An 18,317-nucleotide genomic window follows, 5' to 3' on the forward strand; every position below is an offset into this window, starting at 1 on the left:
TTTGCGGCATCCGTGACACAGCAGAGCTGTGAATTCAATGAATAGGAGTATCAGGGAGCTTTGCACTGGGTGTATCTTGTATGAAAAATCTTGGTGGGAAGGTAAAACTGGGGTTGATTCCCAGGTCAGTGGGTTCCCTTGCAAAAGCTCTGTTTTCCATAAGCATAGAATTAAGGCATCGGCTGAAAGAGCACTCTCCATCCACAGGGGCTGGTACAAACTGTTCATCTGTAGACGTGACATCTCATCAAAGGCTGCGAACCTTATCAGCCTATGATCCCAAATGAACACGATCCTCAATTCTGCATCCAGCCCTAGATACTTTCCCAATCAACAGACCACAGTAATTCCAACGAGATCTACAGGATTTTAAAAGTGAAGGACCAGGAGGGTGAAGGGGGGAATGCCTGGGGAGCCAGTGCCATGAGCCCTGAGCATCTGTGTGAGTGTAAAAATTATCTGTGACCCACCACATTTGTCCACGATCATAAGTGGAGGTAATGCGTCTGTCCTGGGTCCCAACTTCACTCATGCACTGTGAAGAGCTGCTGCATTGTTTGCAAAGCATATTGAGACATTCCATTTGGAACTGTTCCCCTTCTTGAGTGTCTTGAGAAGCTTCCCTTCCTTCACAAGATGATGCCATCGCTCCCTTCTTGCATATGGGACCAGGCTGTTCTGCTTAAGGGCTAATGGCCTTTTACTTGCTAGGGAGAATGCACCTACCACTGAAAAAGCGGCTATCTTTTTCAAAGGAGCCATTGATATAAGATCCTGGATGTTGAAAGAATGCTGTTAAGGAAACATGTGCAATCACTGTGGTGGTGGTGGAAAATGCCATCAAGTCACAGCTGATTTACAGCGACCTCGTAGGTTTCTTGAGGCAAGAGACATTCAGAGGTTGTTTGCCATTGCTTGCCTTTATTATTATTATTATTACATTTTTTTAATTATTATATTAAGATATAAGAAAAGACGCTTGCTCCTGGGGGGGAAAGCTATGGCAAATCTAGACAGCATCCTAAAAAGCAAAGATATCACCCTGCCAACGAAAGTGCGTCTAGTCAAGGCTATGGTATTCCCAGTTGCACTGTATGGCTGCGAAAGTTGGACCATAAGGAAGGCCGAGCGTCAAAGAATTGGGGCTTTTGAACTCTGGTGGATCATTGTCCACGGGGTCGCGATGGGTCAGACATGACTTCGCACCTAACAACAACAAAGATATTAAAAATGTTAATATAAATAAACTACATTAGTTAGATGATATAAACTGTACTCTACAAACATTTTAGTATAAAACCCCATTCTATCCCTGTGTCCCTTATTTTCTTAAATAGTTCAGAGAAGGACCCCTTTGTTCTTGAAAGACATCATCAGTTTTTCTGTTAACCATCAATGTCAGTTTGGCCATCTTGGCCAAATCCGCCAGTTTGGCCAGCCAATCCTCTATTGAAGGTAAATCTTGTATCTTTCATTTTCTGGCTATAACCAGTCTTGCTGCTGTCGTTGCATAGAAGAATAAGGTTCTGGTTTGTGTTGGGAGGCACTGCGGTGGTATACTTAATAGCATATTTTCAGGTTTCAGTGGAAAATTAAGACCCCACATTTTCTGCAATGTAGTATGAACTTTAGCCCAGTATTTATATACTTTTTCTCATTTCCATTGCTTGCCTTTTTGCATGGTCTCCCATCCAAATACAGCAACCCTCCTTTGCTTCTGAGATCTAAAGAGATCGGGCTAGCCAGGGCATTTCCTTGATTTTGTTTTAATGACTGTATTGCTGAACTGCCCTATGAAATACTTGGTTGTTGTTGGATGTCAGCAGCAGGATCAAAACCCTCAAATCAAAGGTACATGAACATATTTTGGAGCTGAAAGAGAACCTGGAAACTGGTTGGGCTCCCTGAGAGTTTTCAGCTTCTCCTTCAGTGCTGTTGGAGGAAGTAGAGATACTACAAGAATGCTGCTTGTGAAGGGCGAAAGCTTTCTGGGTTTCCAGAAGCACCTGAAACCCAGTGGTTCTGGCACAAATGTGCTGCATGATTCTATCTAGCTCCACACTTACAAGTAAGTGTGGAGCTAGATAGAATCATGCAGCACATTTGTGTGTCCTTTTGTGTGTGTTGCTTCACAAAGTCTCACAAAACTTCCAAAGCATCCTTCAGTTCTCCCCCTCTCCTGCCCGCACTGTTTTTCTGCTGTCCAGCTGGAACTTATAAAGGGCAAAAGAGCCAAGGCAAATGTTGATCCCACCCTCTACCATTCCGTTTAATACACCTTCAAAGCCAGGAGTCTGATCTAAATCAGCAGTGCCTATAATGTTGGCAAGTCTTCTTGAAGGCTTCACTGCTGGCTTTTATAACCAGCCGTTAGTACAAGCTTTGATATACAGCTGAAAAATTGCACAGTGTGACATTTCATCATAACGCTTTCTATGAGCGAATCTTTAGACCACTGTCATATTCCTCATCCCCTCTCAAAACATTATATTTCACTTAAGCTGAATACGAGTGAACATTCCACAGGCAGAATGATTTCCCCTCCAAAAAAAGCAAAAGCAAAAATCCAGGTTGAAGCAAAAGGACAATTATCCCTCTGGAGCATCTGGTTTCTGTATTCCAATTTGTAGAAGTATAATATCCAAGCCTTAGCTCAATCAACACACGCAGTAGTTGATTGAATAAAGGCAGGAAATGCCTTGGCGGAACACTTGCATACAAGTGGCAATCATTTTTAAGAGCATGAAGTTCCACCGGTGGTATCTGTTGCAGAAGAGAAGCAACAACTTGATTCAAATGTAATAGCAGACTGGTTTTCCACTGCATGAACAAACCTGGAGTATTCTCCCTCTGTGCATGATGATCTAATTAGATATTTCTGCTTTTACTAGAGCCATAACAGCAGCCTAGTTATTACTAGGCCATAGGAATACATCTTGCCTGTCTTAAGATAATTAGATTAGTTCCCAATTTGCTTCCAAGGTGTGTCAAATATGCTCGGTATTACTGTTAGAACTGTAGTACAGTATGCTGGGCCCATAACCTGTTAGCAGGAGCTGGCTGTGCTCTAGTGAAAGAGGATAATTGCTTTTAAAGTTTACAGAAGGCTTGTTGCTTTAGAAAAACAAAATGATGTTCTTTATTGTTTTTAAAAACATCCATAATGTGATGGGAAAGACATTACAGGTATTCTAGCTATCTCTCTAAACTAGGGTGTAGAGAGATTCAGTAAATGTGTTGCTGTCATGGAATGAGAGAGAGAGAGAGAGAGAGAGAAAGAATGAACAAATGAAATAACAAACAAGAGCTGGATGAGAACCAAGCAGCTAGAAGGAATTTCCTTGAGAATAACAATCTGGGTAAACTAAGAGGCAGCAGCAGAAGGGACAAGAGGAAAAATACAGAGGAAATGGGCACGTCTACCTTAATAGATCTACTGCCTTCTCTGGAATACTGGTGTGCTTGGTACAAAGAGGCTTTGCACAGTCCTTCGCTTCCAACAATTACCTTTAAAAGCTACCCATGACTACACTATTTGAAGACTATCTTTCTCTCCATACTCCTGTGTGCCAAGTGCATTAATTGGTCCAGCTTCTCTTCACCTTTCCACCATTCTGGACTGCTTGTATGGTATTCACTGAGCCCATTTTCTTTCACTGATAAGGAACAAAGCAGGGACACTTTGTGAAACAGACTCTTGGTCCCAATATACACGTATTAGACCACCATTGTTCCTGTGGATTTCTGACACTAATTGCTGATAGACAATATAAATAGACATTTTGGTTTGACAGCAGGTTTCTAGAACTTTTTGCCAGCTCCAGGGGAATCCCTGACGTTCTCTTCTTTAAAACTTGGTATGGAAATAAAATAGCCCTTCCCAGCTTGCAAGGAAAACTAGTTGTGGTCCTGAGTCTGGGTGTGTGAGTTGTCAGAGGAAAACATGCTACTGCCTTTACTGAGTACTTGCACACCAAAAGGGATTCTCCAAAATCAATTACAACTGCAATATTTATTTTATATTTATTCTATTTATTTTTCTATTTATACCCTGCCCCTCCCGGTGTGCCAGCTCACGGCGGCTTCTAACACTGATCCATAAAAAAATATATAATAAGTAAAAATTATATAAATATTATATTAAACTTTTAAAGCATCATCCTAAAAACAATCATGCCAGCTGTATAGGCATTTTGTTCACTTGAAAGGGGAAAGAGATCCGTATAGAGGGAGTCCAGATGGTGTTAATCGAAGTTGTCTTGCTGTCGTCCCAACCAAATGCCTGGTGGAAGAGCTCTGTTTTACAGGTCCTGCAGAACCAGCTCGGTTCCATCCAGGCCCTTAGCTCTTCCGGGAGCTTGTTCCACTAGGGCCTATTCTGCACACAATAGATAATACACTTTCAATTCATTTAGAAGTAGATTTACTTCTGCACAGGAAAATCCAGCGGCCAAAGCACATTGAAAGTGCATTATTGTATGTGTGTGGAATGGGCCCAGGACCAAAAAGGCCCTGGCCCTAGTTGAGGCCAGACATATTAAACAAAGCCCTCATCTGGATAGTCCAGGCTAGCTTGCTCTCATCAGCTAAGCAGAGTATTTGGATGGGAGACCTCCAAGGCATACTAGTGTGGTGATGCAGAGGCAGACAAAGGCAGCCCACCTCTGAACCGTCTTGTACCTTGCAAACCCCATAAGTCAGCTGTGACTTGCTGGCACTTTCCGCCGCCACCACCAATATTAAACATAGCAGGATAAGCATGCTTATGCTGGTCGTGGAAGTCTTTCCTCCTTTTTTCCTGTTTCTTGCTTCCCGTAAAATTCGGAGGCGCCAAACTGTCAGCAAAGCTTCCACAACAGCGCAGGATTTGAAGGGACACAAACTATTCACAGGAGAGCACAGAGACTGACGGTTCCGTATCTGAGAGGAAAACATCTCTCTTGTAAGAAAAGCTGCTTTGGGATGGGGGGAATTTAGAGTGGAGAATGCTTAACTTTCCCCCCATCCTTTATTCCTCTGTTTCCCCCACGCCTCCACCCAGGCATCACTTTCCTTCTGTGGAGCCCCAAACATGCTGGAGTTTATATGTGTGGTTTGGAGCAGAGAAGCGTCAGGTGGGGGTCAGCAGTTTCCTATAATTCCCCAATTCTCCCCCCACCCCCCACAAACACGATTTCGTTTTCTTGTTTTTAAACCGTGCCAGGGATCCGTTAACACCCATCTGAACGGACTACGCAGTTCACGTCCGATCAAGTTACCGGTGCCCGGGTTTTTTATCGCACACGATGTCTGTCGCAGCCCTTGTGGGGATGACATTTTCAAATGGCGGCGTTGCCAGGTTTTATTCTGCGGCTGCTTAGACCAGCTTCAGCCCTCTCTTCTTACTCATGTTGTTTCCAAGGGCTTCCCTGAAGAAAAGGGAGAAATTCTTTCCCCATGAGTCACTAACCAAATGGTTGTTTTTTTTATATAAACTTTCCTTTAGTCGGTTAAAATTGGAACGTGGTCATCTTTATCTCCCACTCTGATTCCCCCCCCCCCTTGTTTCTTTAAAAGTTTGCTTCTGCGGAACTGTCGGAACATGGCGGTACATTTCCCAGGTGGTGTGGATGGTATTTTTTCCCCCCTCTTTGCACTAACGGAGGTGGGGGGTGGGGGGGGGAGCCTCTATTAGCAAGCTCCAAACATCTGAAAATTGTGGTTGGGTGTTTCCTTGGCGCCATGTACTTTCGGCAGTCGCTCACCCTGTGGTCTCTTGCTACTTGAAGGAGAAAAGTCCTGAGATAATCACATTTTGGAGCACAAAAACAGAAGGAAGGCATTGCTTGGAGAAGATCCAAACGCCCGTCTGGCCCTGCATCCTGTTTTCCGACCTGAGTTATCATAGAGTTGTGGTTAGAGTGTCAGACGAGGGTCTGGAAAGTTCAGGTTCAAATCCCTACGCTGGCTGGGTGACCCGGGGTCAGGCGTTCTCTTATCTCACAGGAGGATAAAAGGGCAGAGGAGAGAACAGTGCTGCTAAGCTACTTCGAGTCTGCGCTTCGGGAGAGAATCCGGACTGAAATATCTGGGGCAAAATTCAGGAGGACCAAGGCTGTTGGAGAGGCCCTGATTTTCCCTTTGATGCAGTTCTGGCTGCCGTCTCCTAGGGCCCTGAGCAATCTAAGCACATTAAATGGTGCTTTATCGGATAGGCTAGTTTTTTTCTGCAAGACCAAAGTAGTAATTAGTGTGGCCTTTTCCAACCTTTGGACCGTGGAGGAACCCCTGAAATATTTTTAAGGCTCTGAGGATCCCCGGAAATGGTGACACGCCCGTTCAGAGAAATGGGCGCAGAAGTAAGATGCGAGAGTCAGCCAATCAATTGATCATTTGCCGTTTCCATTGTGGAGAAAAAGACTAGGCTTGTGGACCAATAGGGGAAATGGGCTCCAGTGACGTCCAGTGATGTCAGCGGGCATCCAAACTTTTGGGAAAGGCTGCATAACCCCTAGGGAGCTTTTGCATAACCCCAGGATTCCCCAGAAACCATAGCACCCAACTAACCTAGGGTTGCCAGCTCTGGGTTGGAAAATACCTGGAGACTTTGTGAGTGGAGCCAAAAGCAGCAAGATTGGGGGTTGAGGGGGACCTCAGTGGAGTATAATGCTATGGAGTCCACTCTCCAAAGCACCCATGTTCTCCAGGGGAACTGATCTTTTTTGGCTGGAGATAATTCCAGGGGATCCCTAGGTCCCATCTGGAAACTGGCATTCTGGAGTAGTTGATCCAGCCCTACTAACTTGCTATTATAAGGGTTTCATTGAACCTGAAATTAATCCTGCTCCCTTGATTAAAGGTCCCTTCTATGTTTGTGAAGCTTAAGGTTTCGAGGAATACATCTTTAAAGGAAAAACATGGAATGTTTAAGGACTAAGCAAATTCCTCTGTGCATACAGGAGATATGCACACATGAAAAGCAAGACCCCTGTAAAAGAAGGAAGTTGTGAAAGAAAAATCTATGTCTGGTATAGCTCCTTCTGCAGGTCTGTTTACTTGCCCCAGTGGCCTGCAATATGCAAGTCCCTTCACAGTATCATGCTTAGAGAGCTAGCTTGGTGGGAAGTGGAGGGGTCCTGGGTGGGCATGTCCACAATTATGCTTCCCCATCATATTCTAAAGATCGTGCTGCTTCTGGGGTTTCCCAAAGCCTGAAGAACATTTCAAGGATTTCTCAGTGGTCAAAAAGTAGAGAAAGGCTGCCTTGGAACTGGTGCAGGAATTGAAAACCTGCTAGAAATTCTGGTTCAGAGGTCGCAATCCAGCATCCCCCTGTAAATGCCCTGCCCATCCTCCAAAGCAGCCATTTCTGCCTGAGAAGCTCATCTTTATAATCTGGAGATGAGCTGTAATTCCAGGAGATCTCCAGATCTCAACTGGATGTTGGCTATCCCTGGGTTGGAAATATTCCTTGAGGTTTGAAAGTGGAGCCTCAAAAGGGTAGAAAGCCTCTGCTGCCACCCAACCAGCCACATAGTGCCCCTGGCCTATTTCAGGTTAAGAAAACATTGCAGATAGGTGCAGGTTCATGTTCTGGAATCCCACAGTTCTCAGGGATGCTTGAACCTGACTCTGGTCAGGACTGTGGTACACAGAGAGGCCTCCCCTTAGGGCTGCCAGCTTCCAAGTGAGGCGCAAAATCCACACCAAACCATGAGTTAGTGCCCATTGCATTACAGCACGCAACAGACTTTGCTACTAGTAAATAAATAAATAAGCAAGCAGTCTCTGTAGCCTGGAGAACTGTAATTCTGGGAGATCTCCAACCCAACTTAGAATTTGGCTCCCCTAGCCCTTATGCGGTTTCCCAGATTTTACAGGTCCAAGAAACCACACACAGGAGAGTTCTGTGCTGTCTTTTACTCTCTTCTTCCTTTTAATCAAGCTTAGGTGCATGTTTGATTCCGACAGGGATGGCTGGCAAGGAAGGCATACTTGACTGGCATTTCCCCCACCATTTCTTTCACCGGGTACTTTGCAGCAGATTGGAGCGCCCCCTGCTGTTCTCTCTAGCCCACTGTCATTTTCAGGAATCAGACCCTCTTAACCCCCTCCTCCACCAGACGGTTCCACGTATTCATTCATAACATTACCCTAAAAACAGCTTCTAGATGTGAACTAAAAGGGGATGATTGTACAGCACAGGACAATCCAGCAGCTCTGTTTTGTGCATGCCTTGAAGGAAGCCCTCCTGAAACCACTGCTTGACAGCCTCGTGTTCCGCGGTGGAGGAAGAGCACAAATCAGCGTAGGGTTGGAGATTAGAATGCTGGATTAGGATGTCAGAAACCCAGATCCAAATCTCTACAAGCCATGGAGGCTCACTGAGTGAACACTCTCTGCCTAACTTATCTCCCAGAGTTGTTGTTGTGAGGTTAAGGAGCCATTGGTGAGAAAAGCCGTGTCTAAATAGTGTGCGTGTATTTTCATTCAGTGATTCTTTCTCATTCAGAGATACTATAGTATACCCACTGATGAAGCAAGCAGTAACTGTCTGTTTTACCTACCTGCTTGGTTTAGTGGTTACGAGGGGTGGCTTCTAATGTGGCAAGCCGGGTTTGATTCCCTGGTCCTCCAACATGCGGCCAGCTGAGTGACCTTGGACTCATCGCACTCTCATAGTGCTGTTCTCACAGAACAGTTCTGTCAGAGCTCTCTCAGCCCCACTTCCCTCACAGGGTGCCTGTTGTGGGGGAGAAAGGAACATGATTGTAAGCCGCTTTGAGATTCCTTCTGGTAGAGATTCCTTCTGGTATAAAAACAAACTCTTCTTCTACCCGCCTACTAAGTGTTGTTTAGTGGTTAAGAACAGTGACTTCTCATCTGGTGAGGCGGGTTTGACTCCCCGCTCCTCCACATGCAGCCAGCTGGGTGACCTTGGGCTTGTTGCAGCCCTGATAGTACTTTTTCTGACTGAGCGGGTCCTGACACGGCTCTCTCAGCCACACCTACCTCACAGGAGGTCCGTTGTGAGTAGAGGAAAGGAAAGGAAAGGAAAAGGAAGGTGATTGTAGCTGCTTTGAGAAACCTTTGGGCGGTGAAAAGGAGGGGTATGAAAAACAACTCTTCATCATCCATCCATGCATCCATCCAACCATCATCTATCATAAATAAATAAATTTCAGAAAGCGCCAGGAAATGTTGCTGAGGCAGACTGTAATCACCAGGCAGTTGACTCTGGGGCAGAGTCTGCACTTACTTGGTTTATTCCATTGTCAATCCTGTTGAATTCAGATCGCTTTGAACTCGGATCTTCCTCTCCCCCTCTCCTCCCCATTGAAACAAGAAAGTCTTCTGCACGTGGTTAGGAAGGCTCAGAAGGGGGTGGGAGCCAAGCCTCTTTCTTTCTTTTCTTGAAGGGGGGGGAGAGGAGCCAGGCAGGGAGCCTCTTTCTTTTCTTAGAGGGGAGGGGGAGAGGATCGAAAAAGGCAGAGGAGGGAGGAAAAATCCAGGACGACAGAAGTTGAGAGAAATTAGGGGCTTCTCCTTTAAGGCAAGCATGTCACATGACCAGGTGTAGCCTATCAGAGGTTCTCTACCACGGAGCTTTTTTCCAATCTGGATATTCAGGCTTAAAAGCAGTCTGAGATACCGCACAATAAAGGTAGGGTCACTCCGGATCAATCCTTCTTGCTGCAGAAGGAAAATTAAAATCGCCCAAAATCCAAACAGAAATCGCATTCTGTGTAGAGGGCAGGGACTGAATCGATCTGGGGTTGGAATAAAAGCTCCGTGCAGTTTATACCTGGGACAAAATCACCAGCAATTTGTTGCATTGCCAAAAAGAGTTTGTCCGCTTGAAGGGACTGTAGGATTTCATAGCCATCAACGGACATGAAACAAAAACCAGTCAGACTTGAACGACAGCCAAGTGGACAAATCTAGCAAGAACTATCTTATTATTCTTGTCTGAATAATCTTTGTACTCTACTTTGGAAGGGTTTTTTTTTTTTGGGGGGGGGGGAGAACCAGCTTAGTAAGGATTTTTTTTTAAGTGTTTCTTTCCCAAAACCCAGCAGTGAAATAAACACTTCGCATCTCTACAAATGGCAGGGAGGGTACCGACCGCCACGGCGGAAGCAAGCCAAGAACAGCCGGTGTCTTGGGCCATCCTGACTGCAGCCATGTGGCGGCTGGCCGTTTCTATTTTGTATAGATGCAATTTTGGTTTTCCTTTGAATGTACAAATTGGGAAGGAAAAACAAAAAACAAAACAAACAACTTTTGAAGGCAGCAACTGATTCTGCTTTGTCTGGTTTCCCCTGGATTCTTTCTCATTGTAAAAAGTGTTTTCTTGATCCCAGGTGAATAAATGTACAGTATTTCGGGGGGGGGGGGGGGAGAGATAGAGGAGATAAGGAAGCCATTTTCTAGAGAGACAGGCTGGCTTTGGCCTCTCCTTCCTTGACCCGTATTATGTATGTATGTAAGTGCTGTCAAGTCTCAACCAATTTACAATAATCCCAGAGAAGGGTTTTCAAGGCAAGCGAGAAGCAGAGGAGGTTGGCCATTGCCTTCCTCTGCAGAGTCTGCCTTGGTGGCTTCCCTTCCAACCCTTTTTACTTCTGAGGCCTGCCAAGACTGGGCAATACCATGCTGCCTTCCCTCCCAGTGACCCAGCTAACGTGTGCCAAAAGATTAATTCTTTTGCTTTCTGAGAATGACCAGTCCATCTACAGATTCTCTGTGATTTTGCTAATGATATCCAGGCAAGCATGACCTTAAGAGCCCAGCTGGGACTGAATAAGTGCTGGTGTTAATACTAAATCAGAGATGAAGCTCTTTTCCACAGTGCAGGCTTAGAACAGACCTGCACAGTGGCATCGTCTTTGGTGCTGCCCTTAAAAATACTTTCCGGGTCTTTCTCTCCATTAACTTGTTGGCCAGCCAACTTCCCGAAAGGAGCTCTGGTGTGATTTTGGCAGCCCAGCTACCAAAACGTTTGCCTTCTCTCTCCCCCCCCCCCCCCCAGCAATGGCTCTGAACTTGGTCCGGTGATGAAATGAGCAGTTGTATTGTAAAACGCCTGGCTCTGTTTATTGTTTACCGTCGCAGCCCAGGGCAGAGACTGGAATCTGAACTCTATTGTACTTCGACATTTCCTGCTGTCGGTCCCAAACAAAACACCTGTGGATGCCGCAGTGGCTCAAATCCACAAGGACCCGTCGGCTTGGAATCCGTCAGGTATGTTTTGAAGGATGTTGTAGGGATGCTGAGCCTGCCCTCCCACCATACAAGAGTCCCCATCAAAGATTTGTCTTTGCTCACTCATATGAAGGCAGCTGCCTTAACTGGGTCTACCCGGAACAGCAACCGAGGCAATCAGGAAACCGCATTGCCCAAGCATAGAAGGCCGTTGTTCTTTTATCAACCTGGGCCCCCCTGAATCGATGTCAGCCCTGCTGTGGCAGCACCTCCCACATGGGCCACGGGTCTACATGAGGAACCTGGAGAGGTCTTCCTTGATTTCCGCTTCGTCCCACGGGCCGTGGATGTTGTTTTTGAAGAGCTGCAGCCTGATGAGGCAATAGGGGCACAGGCACGAGATGGAGGCCAGCAGGAGGGCAAAGAGAACCGCCCCGACCCCGGTGATGGTCAGCAGGCCCCCCAAGGCAGCTGCAGCAAAGAGCAAAGTGATGACCACGTAGCCAGGGGGAGTCTGGGCTTTGAGCTTCTTCTGCAGCATGGGCCACAGGGCAAAGATCTGGATAGCGAAGGTCACCATGACGAAGGCATGCAGGGAGCGTGGCAGCCGGGAGGCCAAGCAGACGGAGGCGAAGATGGCCATGTTGAGCGAGAGGGTGCTGGACACGATGGCCGCATTGGCCCCGTAGTCAAAAAAGATCAGGTGCCCAAGGAGCATGAAGGCAGACATGGCGTAGATGGTGTCCGTGCTGATGGACTCGGTCAAGGTCTTCAGCACCGGGGAGAAGCCGTAGGTGAAGGCCACGAAGACCACGGAGCTCTTCAGGTCCGCCCACCGCGTCCGCCCACTCTCGCTCCTCCCCACTCCCGAATCGATGGCGTCAAAGAGGACGTAGCCGGCGAGGGAGGACACCAGGCCGGTCCCGAACAGCCACTGAGGAGCCAGCAGCCCCACGTCCATGTACCACCAGATGACCACGAAGACACAGACGCTGCACAGCTGCTGGATCACGACCCCGGATTCAAACACCACGGCCCAGTACTGGTACTTGCGCGCATGGACGTTCTTGCGGAGCTTCTCCAGGAAGCTCTGGTCCACGTAGTTATCGGGAAACGCCTGCTTCTTGTAGAGCACCTTCTGCCAGCGCTGCCTCCCGTCCGGCCGCGTGGAGGGCATGCTTCCAGCCCTAGGGAGGGCAAGCCGATTCCACTCAGGGTGCTGCTGGGCCCCGGTTCAATTTCACCTTCACTGTTACTGACTCGTCTTTGCGGCTAGGACAAAACCAGAACAGACATGTGGAACAAAGTGTCTCAAGCCGAGACCTTCTGCAGACACTCGGTTATGCACAACAAGGATGGTCAACTTGGGGTTTGGAGATGCCAGCCTCCAGGTGGGACTTGAGGATCCCCTGGAATGACAGCCCATCTCCAGACTACACAGATCACTTCTCCTGGATGGAACTGATGCTTTGGAGGGATGACTCTGGGGCATGGGACCCCATTGCTGTTCTCCCCAGGCTCCACCCCAAATCTCCAGGAGTTCCCCAACTTGGCAACTCTGCACCCCATCCCCCAGCAGCAGCCGGGGGGGGGGGGCGGGGATGGACGACGACACATATAACACCGACCAATCCTAACCTGGAGCCCAGTAAACCAAGGTTTCGGAAGGGGAGGGATCTTGATAGGATCGAATGCCATGAAGCCAACCTTCCAAACCAGTAATTATCTCCAGGAGAAGTGGAACCGACGTTTTAAATAAGTAATAAGCCATCTTTGCATTCTGGAGATCCAATGTAATACCCAGATATCCCCATTCTCTGTATGGATGCTGGTAACCCTGCCCCACCCAAGAGGAGAAATGAATATACCCACATAGGGTTGCCAGCTCTGGGCTGGGAAAGACCTGGAGACTTTGGGAGTGGAGCCAAGGGTGGGCAAGATTTGGGGCGAAGAGTATAATGTTATGAGGGAATTAGATGCTACTTCTGGCCTCCATCATAGGCCCAGCGGAACAGCTCTGTCTTGGAAGCCCTGCGGAACTGTGGAAGGTCCCACAGAGCTCTGATCTCATCTGACAGGGCGTTCCACCAGGCCGGGGCCAGAGCCGAAAAGACCCTGGCTGTGGCTGAGGCCAGTTTAACTTCCTTAGGGAAACGCCTGGAGATTTGGGGATGGACCTCAGTGGGGTGCCATGCCCTCTCCAAAGCACCCCCGGGAAACGGATCTCTGCACTTTGGCGATGAGCTGTAATCGCGGGGGGGGGGGGGGAATCCCCAGGTCCCACCTGGAGGCTGGCATCCCTACCTCCAAAGCGCCCGCAAATGCAGCAGCGGCAGCAGTAACCCAGCGGCCCGTCTTTCCCTGCAAAATTCAGCGTTGCAAGGAGGAAGCCAAGCCGGCTCCGGCCTCCCCGCGGAAGCTGGCGCCGGGATGATGCGGCGCAGGGCGCGGCTGGCCCGGCCGGCTTTACCAGCAAGACAGCAGGCAAGGCCGCTCGTGCGCTAGCAGAGCCAAGGAGGCGGCGGCAGCTTTACCGGTGCGATTTGCACCTTGCGGAAGGCCACGGGCCGGTGCAATGGGCGGAGGGGCGAGGCGCGCCCTCCCCCTGGCGCTACGCAGAAGCCGGTAGGCGGCGCCCCTCGGCCACAGGCAGCTGGACGGGGAGACGGGGACGCGCCTCGGCCTCGTTGGGTTCTTCGCGGGAGGAAGCGCCCCGGGGCTGCCATCTGCTGGGCGATCCTCTCCCTGGCAGAAGGGAAGCGGGGCAGGTTTGAGAGTAAGCCCCGCGGAAGAATAAAACGCGCTTTACATCCGAGTAGACCTTGCCGCCCACGTCGGGCAATGCCCTTCCAGTGTGCTTTTGCAGCAGGGTTTTCCTGTGCCACTGGACTCTCAGTTTGTTCATCATCCCATCTCAAGAAGGAGAGCTGTTTTTCTTTTAATGCCCCACTTTTAACTACCCAAGGAGTCCCAAAGTGGCTTACAGACACCTTTCCCTCCCTCTCCCCACCACAGACACCCTGTGAGGTAGGTGCAGTCGAAGAGAGCCCAAAGAGAAGTGCTCTGGAAAAACAGATCTAAAAGAACCGGGACTGACCCTGGGCCACCCAACAGGCTGGACATGGAAGAGTGGGGAACTGAACCTGCTTAGAAGCTCCAGCTTAAAGGCTGTCGCTCTTAACCACTACACCAAGCCGCTGCTGTGGCCATCGAGTCACACCAGTAGGGTTTTTGGGGTGACCCCGTTCTGCAACCATCTAACTCCCACAAAGAGAAGGTGGTTTCAAGGTGGAACGGACAGGTTTGATTTTAAAGTTGATGGATTATAGCATTTCAGAAACCCGTTTATGAATGTCGTAGATTTTAAATTTTGTAAGCTGCCCTGAGCCTCTGAGGAACAGCAGGATATAAATGGAAAATTAAATAAATAAAATAAATGAATTCCAGCTCATCTCCAGACTATAGAAATCAGTTCCCTGGGAGAAAATTGATGCTTTGAAGGGGAAGACTCTAGGGCAGGGGTAGTCAACCTGTGGTCCTCCAGATGTCCATGGACTACAGTTCCCACGAGCCCCTGCCAGCAAATGCCAGTTTGGTGTAGTGGTTAGGAGTGCGGACTTCTAATCTGGCATGCCGGGTTCGATTCTGTGCTCCCCCACATGCAACCAGCTGGGTGACTTTGGGCTCGCCACGGCACTGATAAAACTGTTCTGAGCAAGCAGGGATATCAGGGCTCTCTCAGCCTCACCCCACAGGGTGTCTGTTGTGGGGAGAGGAAGGGAAGGCGATTGTAAGCCGCTTTGAGCCTCCTTCAGGTAGGGAAAAGCAGCATATAAGAACCAACTCTTCTTCTTCTTCTTCTACCCCTGCTCTAGGGCATGGCCCCCCATTGCATTCCCTGTCCTCCCCAATCTCCATCCCCAAATCTCCAAGAGTTTCCCCAACCTGGGCCTGGCAACCCCACCCTCCAATCCTCTGCTGGGGACCTGGTAACCCTAGCTTCCTCAGTGGCCCCCATTCAGAGGTAACAAGGGCTGACCCTGCTTAGGTTCCGAGGTCTGCCCCAATCGGGCCAGCCTGGACTAAAGACGTCAGGGAAGACCTGCTTAAGGAAGGCTTTCTCTGTGTCCTTCCCCCTGCCCACCTCCGGGCACAGCTTGGTCGACTTCCCACCATTAGGGTCCTGTGGGTGGTCATCTTGGTCTGAAGCAGCAGGACAGAATTGGAGTCCAGTGGCATTTTTAAGACCAACAAAGTTTTATAAAAGGCACGCAAGACTTCGTTCGTCTTAAAGATGTCACTGGACTCAGTGCGGACTTCAAATCTGGCAAGCCAGGTTGGATTCCCCACTCCTCCACATGCAGCCGGCTGGGTGGCCTTGGGCTCGAGCTGTTCTGACCAAGCAGTGATATCAGGGCTCTCTCAGCCTCACCTCCCTCACAGGGTGTCTGTTGTGGGGAGAGGAAAGGGAAGGCGAATGTAAGCCGCTTGGAGACTCCTTTGGGTAGAGAAAAGCAACATATAAGAACCAGCTCTTCTTCAGTAATCTCAGGGCTCTCTCAGCCTCACCCACCTCACAGGGTGTCTGTTGTGGGGAGAGGAAAGAGAAGGCGACTATAAGCCGCTTTGAGCCTCCTTCTGGTAGTGAAAAAGCGGCATATAAGAACCAGTGTTCTTTTGTTAGTTCCTCAGGGCACAGCAGCAGATCTTAAGAGCATAACCGAAGAAACCCACTTTTCTCCTTCTTGTCCCTTGTTTTTTTTGGGGGGGGGGACTTTGGAGTTTTGGAGAACTTGCAAGCTTCTATACTTATTTTGTCATTGTAGTGGTTACTAAAAAAAAGGATGGATGTTACTTTTTGGGGGGGTGGGGTTTTGATTTGGACCAACACCGGTTCCTAGCAACTTCTTAACACAATAAGGGTAATCCAAAAATTACCTCCCTTTTCCTGGGACATAATTTTATATTCTTGCTTTAACGTTAATTACACTGGCCTTCATATGACCAGTGGTGAATGGAAGGCACAGGGATTTTTCTCCCATTCTTCATTCCTGCAGCCCCTTGTGAACTCCAGAAAGATCATTCCTTGGGTGGTGGGAGAACAGGTTGGGGTGATGAAGGATTGCCTGCATGCGGGTGACATTACTTCTCTTCCTTCTATCGCAAGCGTAGCAATTCTATTTCTTTTCTTTTTTTGGCTGTCAGGTCATAGCCGACTTATGGCAACCTTGCAGGGGTTTTAAGGGAAGAGATGTCCAGGGGTTGCCATTGCCTACCCCTGAGTAGTGACCCTGGTATTTCTTGTTGGTCTCTCATCCCAATACTGACCAGCGCTGATCTTTGGGCTATCCAGGTCAAGGTAGTATGGCAAGTAGCTGGGAGGGGCAAATGGGTGATTTCATCTCCTTTTCCCTCTTATGCTTTTTCAACCAGGAATTTGTGAAACCCAGGCGTTTTCATGACGGCCCTAGCAGGGTTTCCTGAATGGGAGAAAGTTAGTTAAATTTGTTAAACATTTATCATGTGATATGAACATATGTGACCATGCCAATTCCTCCCCTCCTCCCCGATGGCCAATGAGGGGGTGGGAAGGAGTGGGGCTCCAGGCGGGCGTGTCCACAGCTCTGCTTCCCAAACATATTCTGCAGGATCACATCACTTCTGGGGTATTTCAAAGCATGAAGAATGTTTCAGAGGTTTCTCAACTGTAAAAAATATTGAGAATGGCTGCTGTAGTTCCTGACCCACAAGACTCCCACAATCCCAGGAGTCAGGAGTGTTTACAGAAGAGACGAGACGTGCAGGGAGAACAGTGTCCCTTTTGCGCAGGGATATTTAGGCGCGGGCCGTCACCCCAACGAATTAACTCCGAGGGAGTCTGGCGTCGTGGCAGAACGCATTTGGACGGGCATCAGAATTGTCTCTCCTCTTTTCCCGATGAACAATAGGGAGTGATGCGGTAACACAAGAGAAGAAGTAACGCGTTTATTGTACCGGAGGGAACTGCTGAATAAATGATTTGCTGAATTGGGCTGTCACAGAAGCTTGCATTGGGTGGGCGAAGGCTTAAGCAAACACTGCCGCGGCGCTTTTGAGGTTTTGCTTAGAAATGTCACTACACTGTAACGCTTGCATGTCACGGCCTTTCAACACCAGTGCTTGCAGAGTCCCCCCCCCCCCCGCCTCTTGCTTAGTCTGCACTGAAATAAGCCTGTATACTATTACAATTGCAGGGAAGTACGTGGCTTTCTCCTGGAAGCCTGCACAGGCCCCGCCCCCATTACCTGAGCTTCTTGCTGTCTCCCAGTCTCAAGCCCCTTCCTTCCATCAGGTCAGGCTTGCTGGCATCCGAAGGAAAGGTGTCTGACCCCTTGTTGCTCAGCCCCAACAGCTGGGAGAGGAGAGGACCACCATGAATGCACAGGATGAAGGCTTCTTATGTTAAAACATCTTAGCTTAGAAGAAGAGCTAGTTCTCATATGCCGCTTTTCTCTACCCGAAGGAGTCTCAAAGTAGCTTACAGTTGCCTTCCCTTTCCTCTCCACACAACAGACACCCTGTGAGGTGGGTGAGGCTAAAAGAGCCCTGATATTACTGAAGAAGAAGAAGAGTTGGTTCTTATATGCTGCTTTTCTCTCCCTGAAGGAGTCTCAAAGCGGCTTACATTCGCCTTCCCTTTCCTCTCCCCACAACAGACACCCTGTAAGGTATGTGGGGCTGAGAGAGCCCGGACATCACTGCTCAGTCAGAACAGCTTTACCAGTGCTGTGGCAAGCCCCAGGTCACCCAGCTGGCTGCATGTGGGGGAACATGGAATCAAACCTGGCTTGCCAGATCAGAAGTCCATGCTCCTAACCACTTCACCAAGCTGGCTCTTAGAATCATAGAGTTGGAAGGGGTCAGCCTAAAGCATCCAGGCAATGTGTCAGTCCAGTCGCTGCTTGAAGACCACCATTGAGCTATCGATTTCCTAGTCTTCCAAGGCCTTTTTGGAAAACGGTAATCGGAAAATTAGGAAAGTGGTAGCTTGCTCAGAGGTGCCCTCTTGTAACTGGGAGATGTCTTCAGCTAACGTTGCTGCTGCCCACTAACAGAGATCCCTCCTGATTACAGTCAGGCACAGGAGAAAAGCC

General features: G+C 48.6%; 1 protein-coding gene across 7 annotated transcripts in view; it reads right to left on the reverse strand.

Moving 5' to 3' along the window:
* PIGC (phosphatidylinositol glycan anchor biosynthesis class C) overlaps positions 1-18,317 on the reverse strand; it is a 38,548-nt gene that overhangs the window by 9,633 nt on the left and 10,598 nt on the right. The window contains exons 3-6 of one of the 7 annotated variants that reach the window (XR_013230011.1): positions 17,469-17,575; positions 8,547-8,722; positions 5,259-5,408; positions 906-1,206 (exon numbers count right to left, since the gene is read on the reverse strand). The exons of 1 other annotated variant lie outside the window; for it this stretch is intronic. Coding sequence is in view for 2 of the 6 variants with exons in the window: in XM_077332295.1 (XP_077188410.1) it covers positions 11,474-12,361 (888 nt within the window). In the remaining 4 variants the exon portion in view is untranslated. Of the gene's footprint in view, positions 1-905; positions 1,207-5,258; positions 5,409-8,546; positions 8,723-9,996; positions 12,457-13,488; positions 13,705-17,468; positions 17,576-18,317 lie in introns of those variants that run through there. 5 more of the 7 variants (XR_013230010.1, XR_013230012.1, XM_077332295.1 and 2 more) reach the window with 5 other exon arrangements.

The sequence above is a fragment of the Paroedura picta genome, chromosome 4 (genome assembly GCF_049243985.1).
Source record: "Paroedura picta isolate Pp20150507F chromosome 4, Ppicta_v3.0, whole genome shotgun sequence".
In the NCBI taxonomy this organism is placed as follows: Eukaryota; Metazoa; Chordata; class Lepidosauria; order Squamata; family Gekkonidae; genus Paroedura; species Paroedura picta.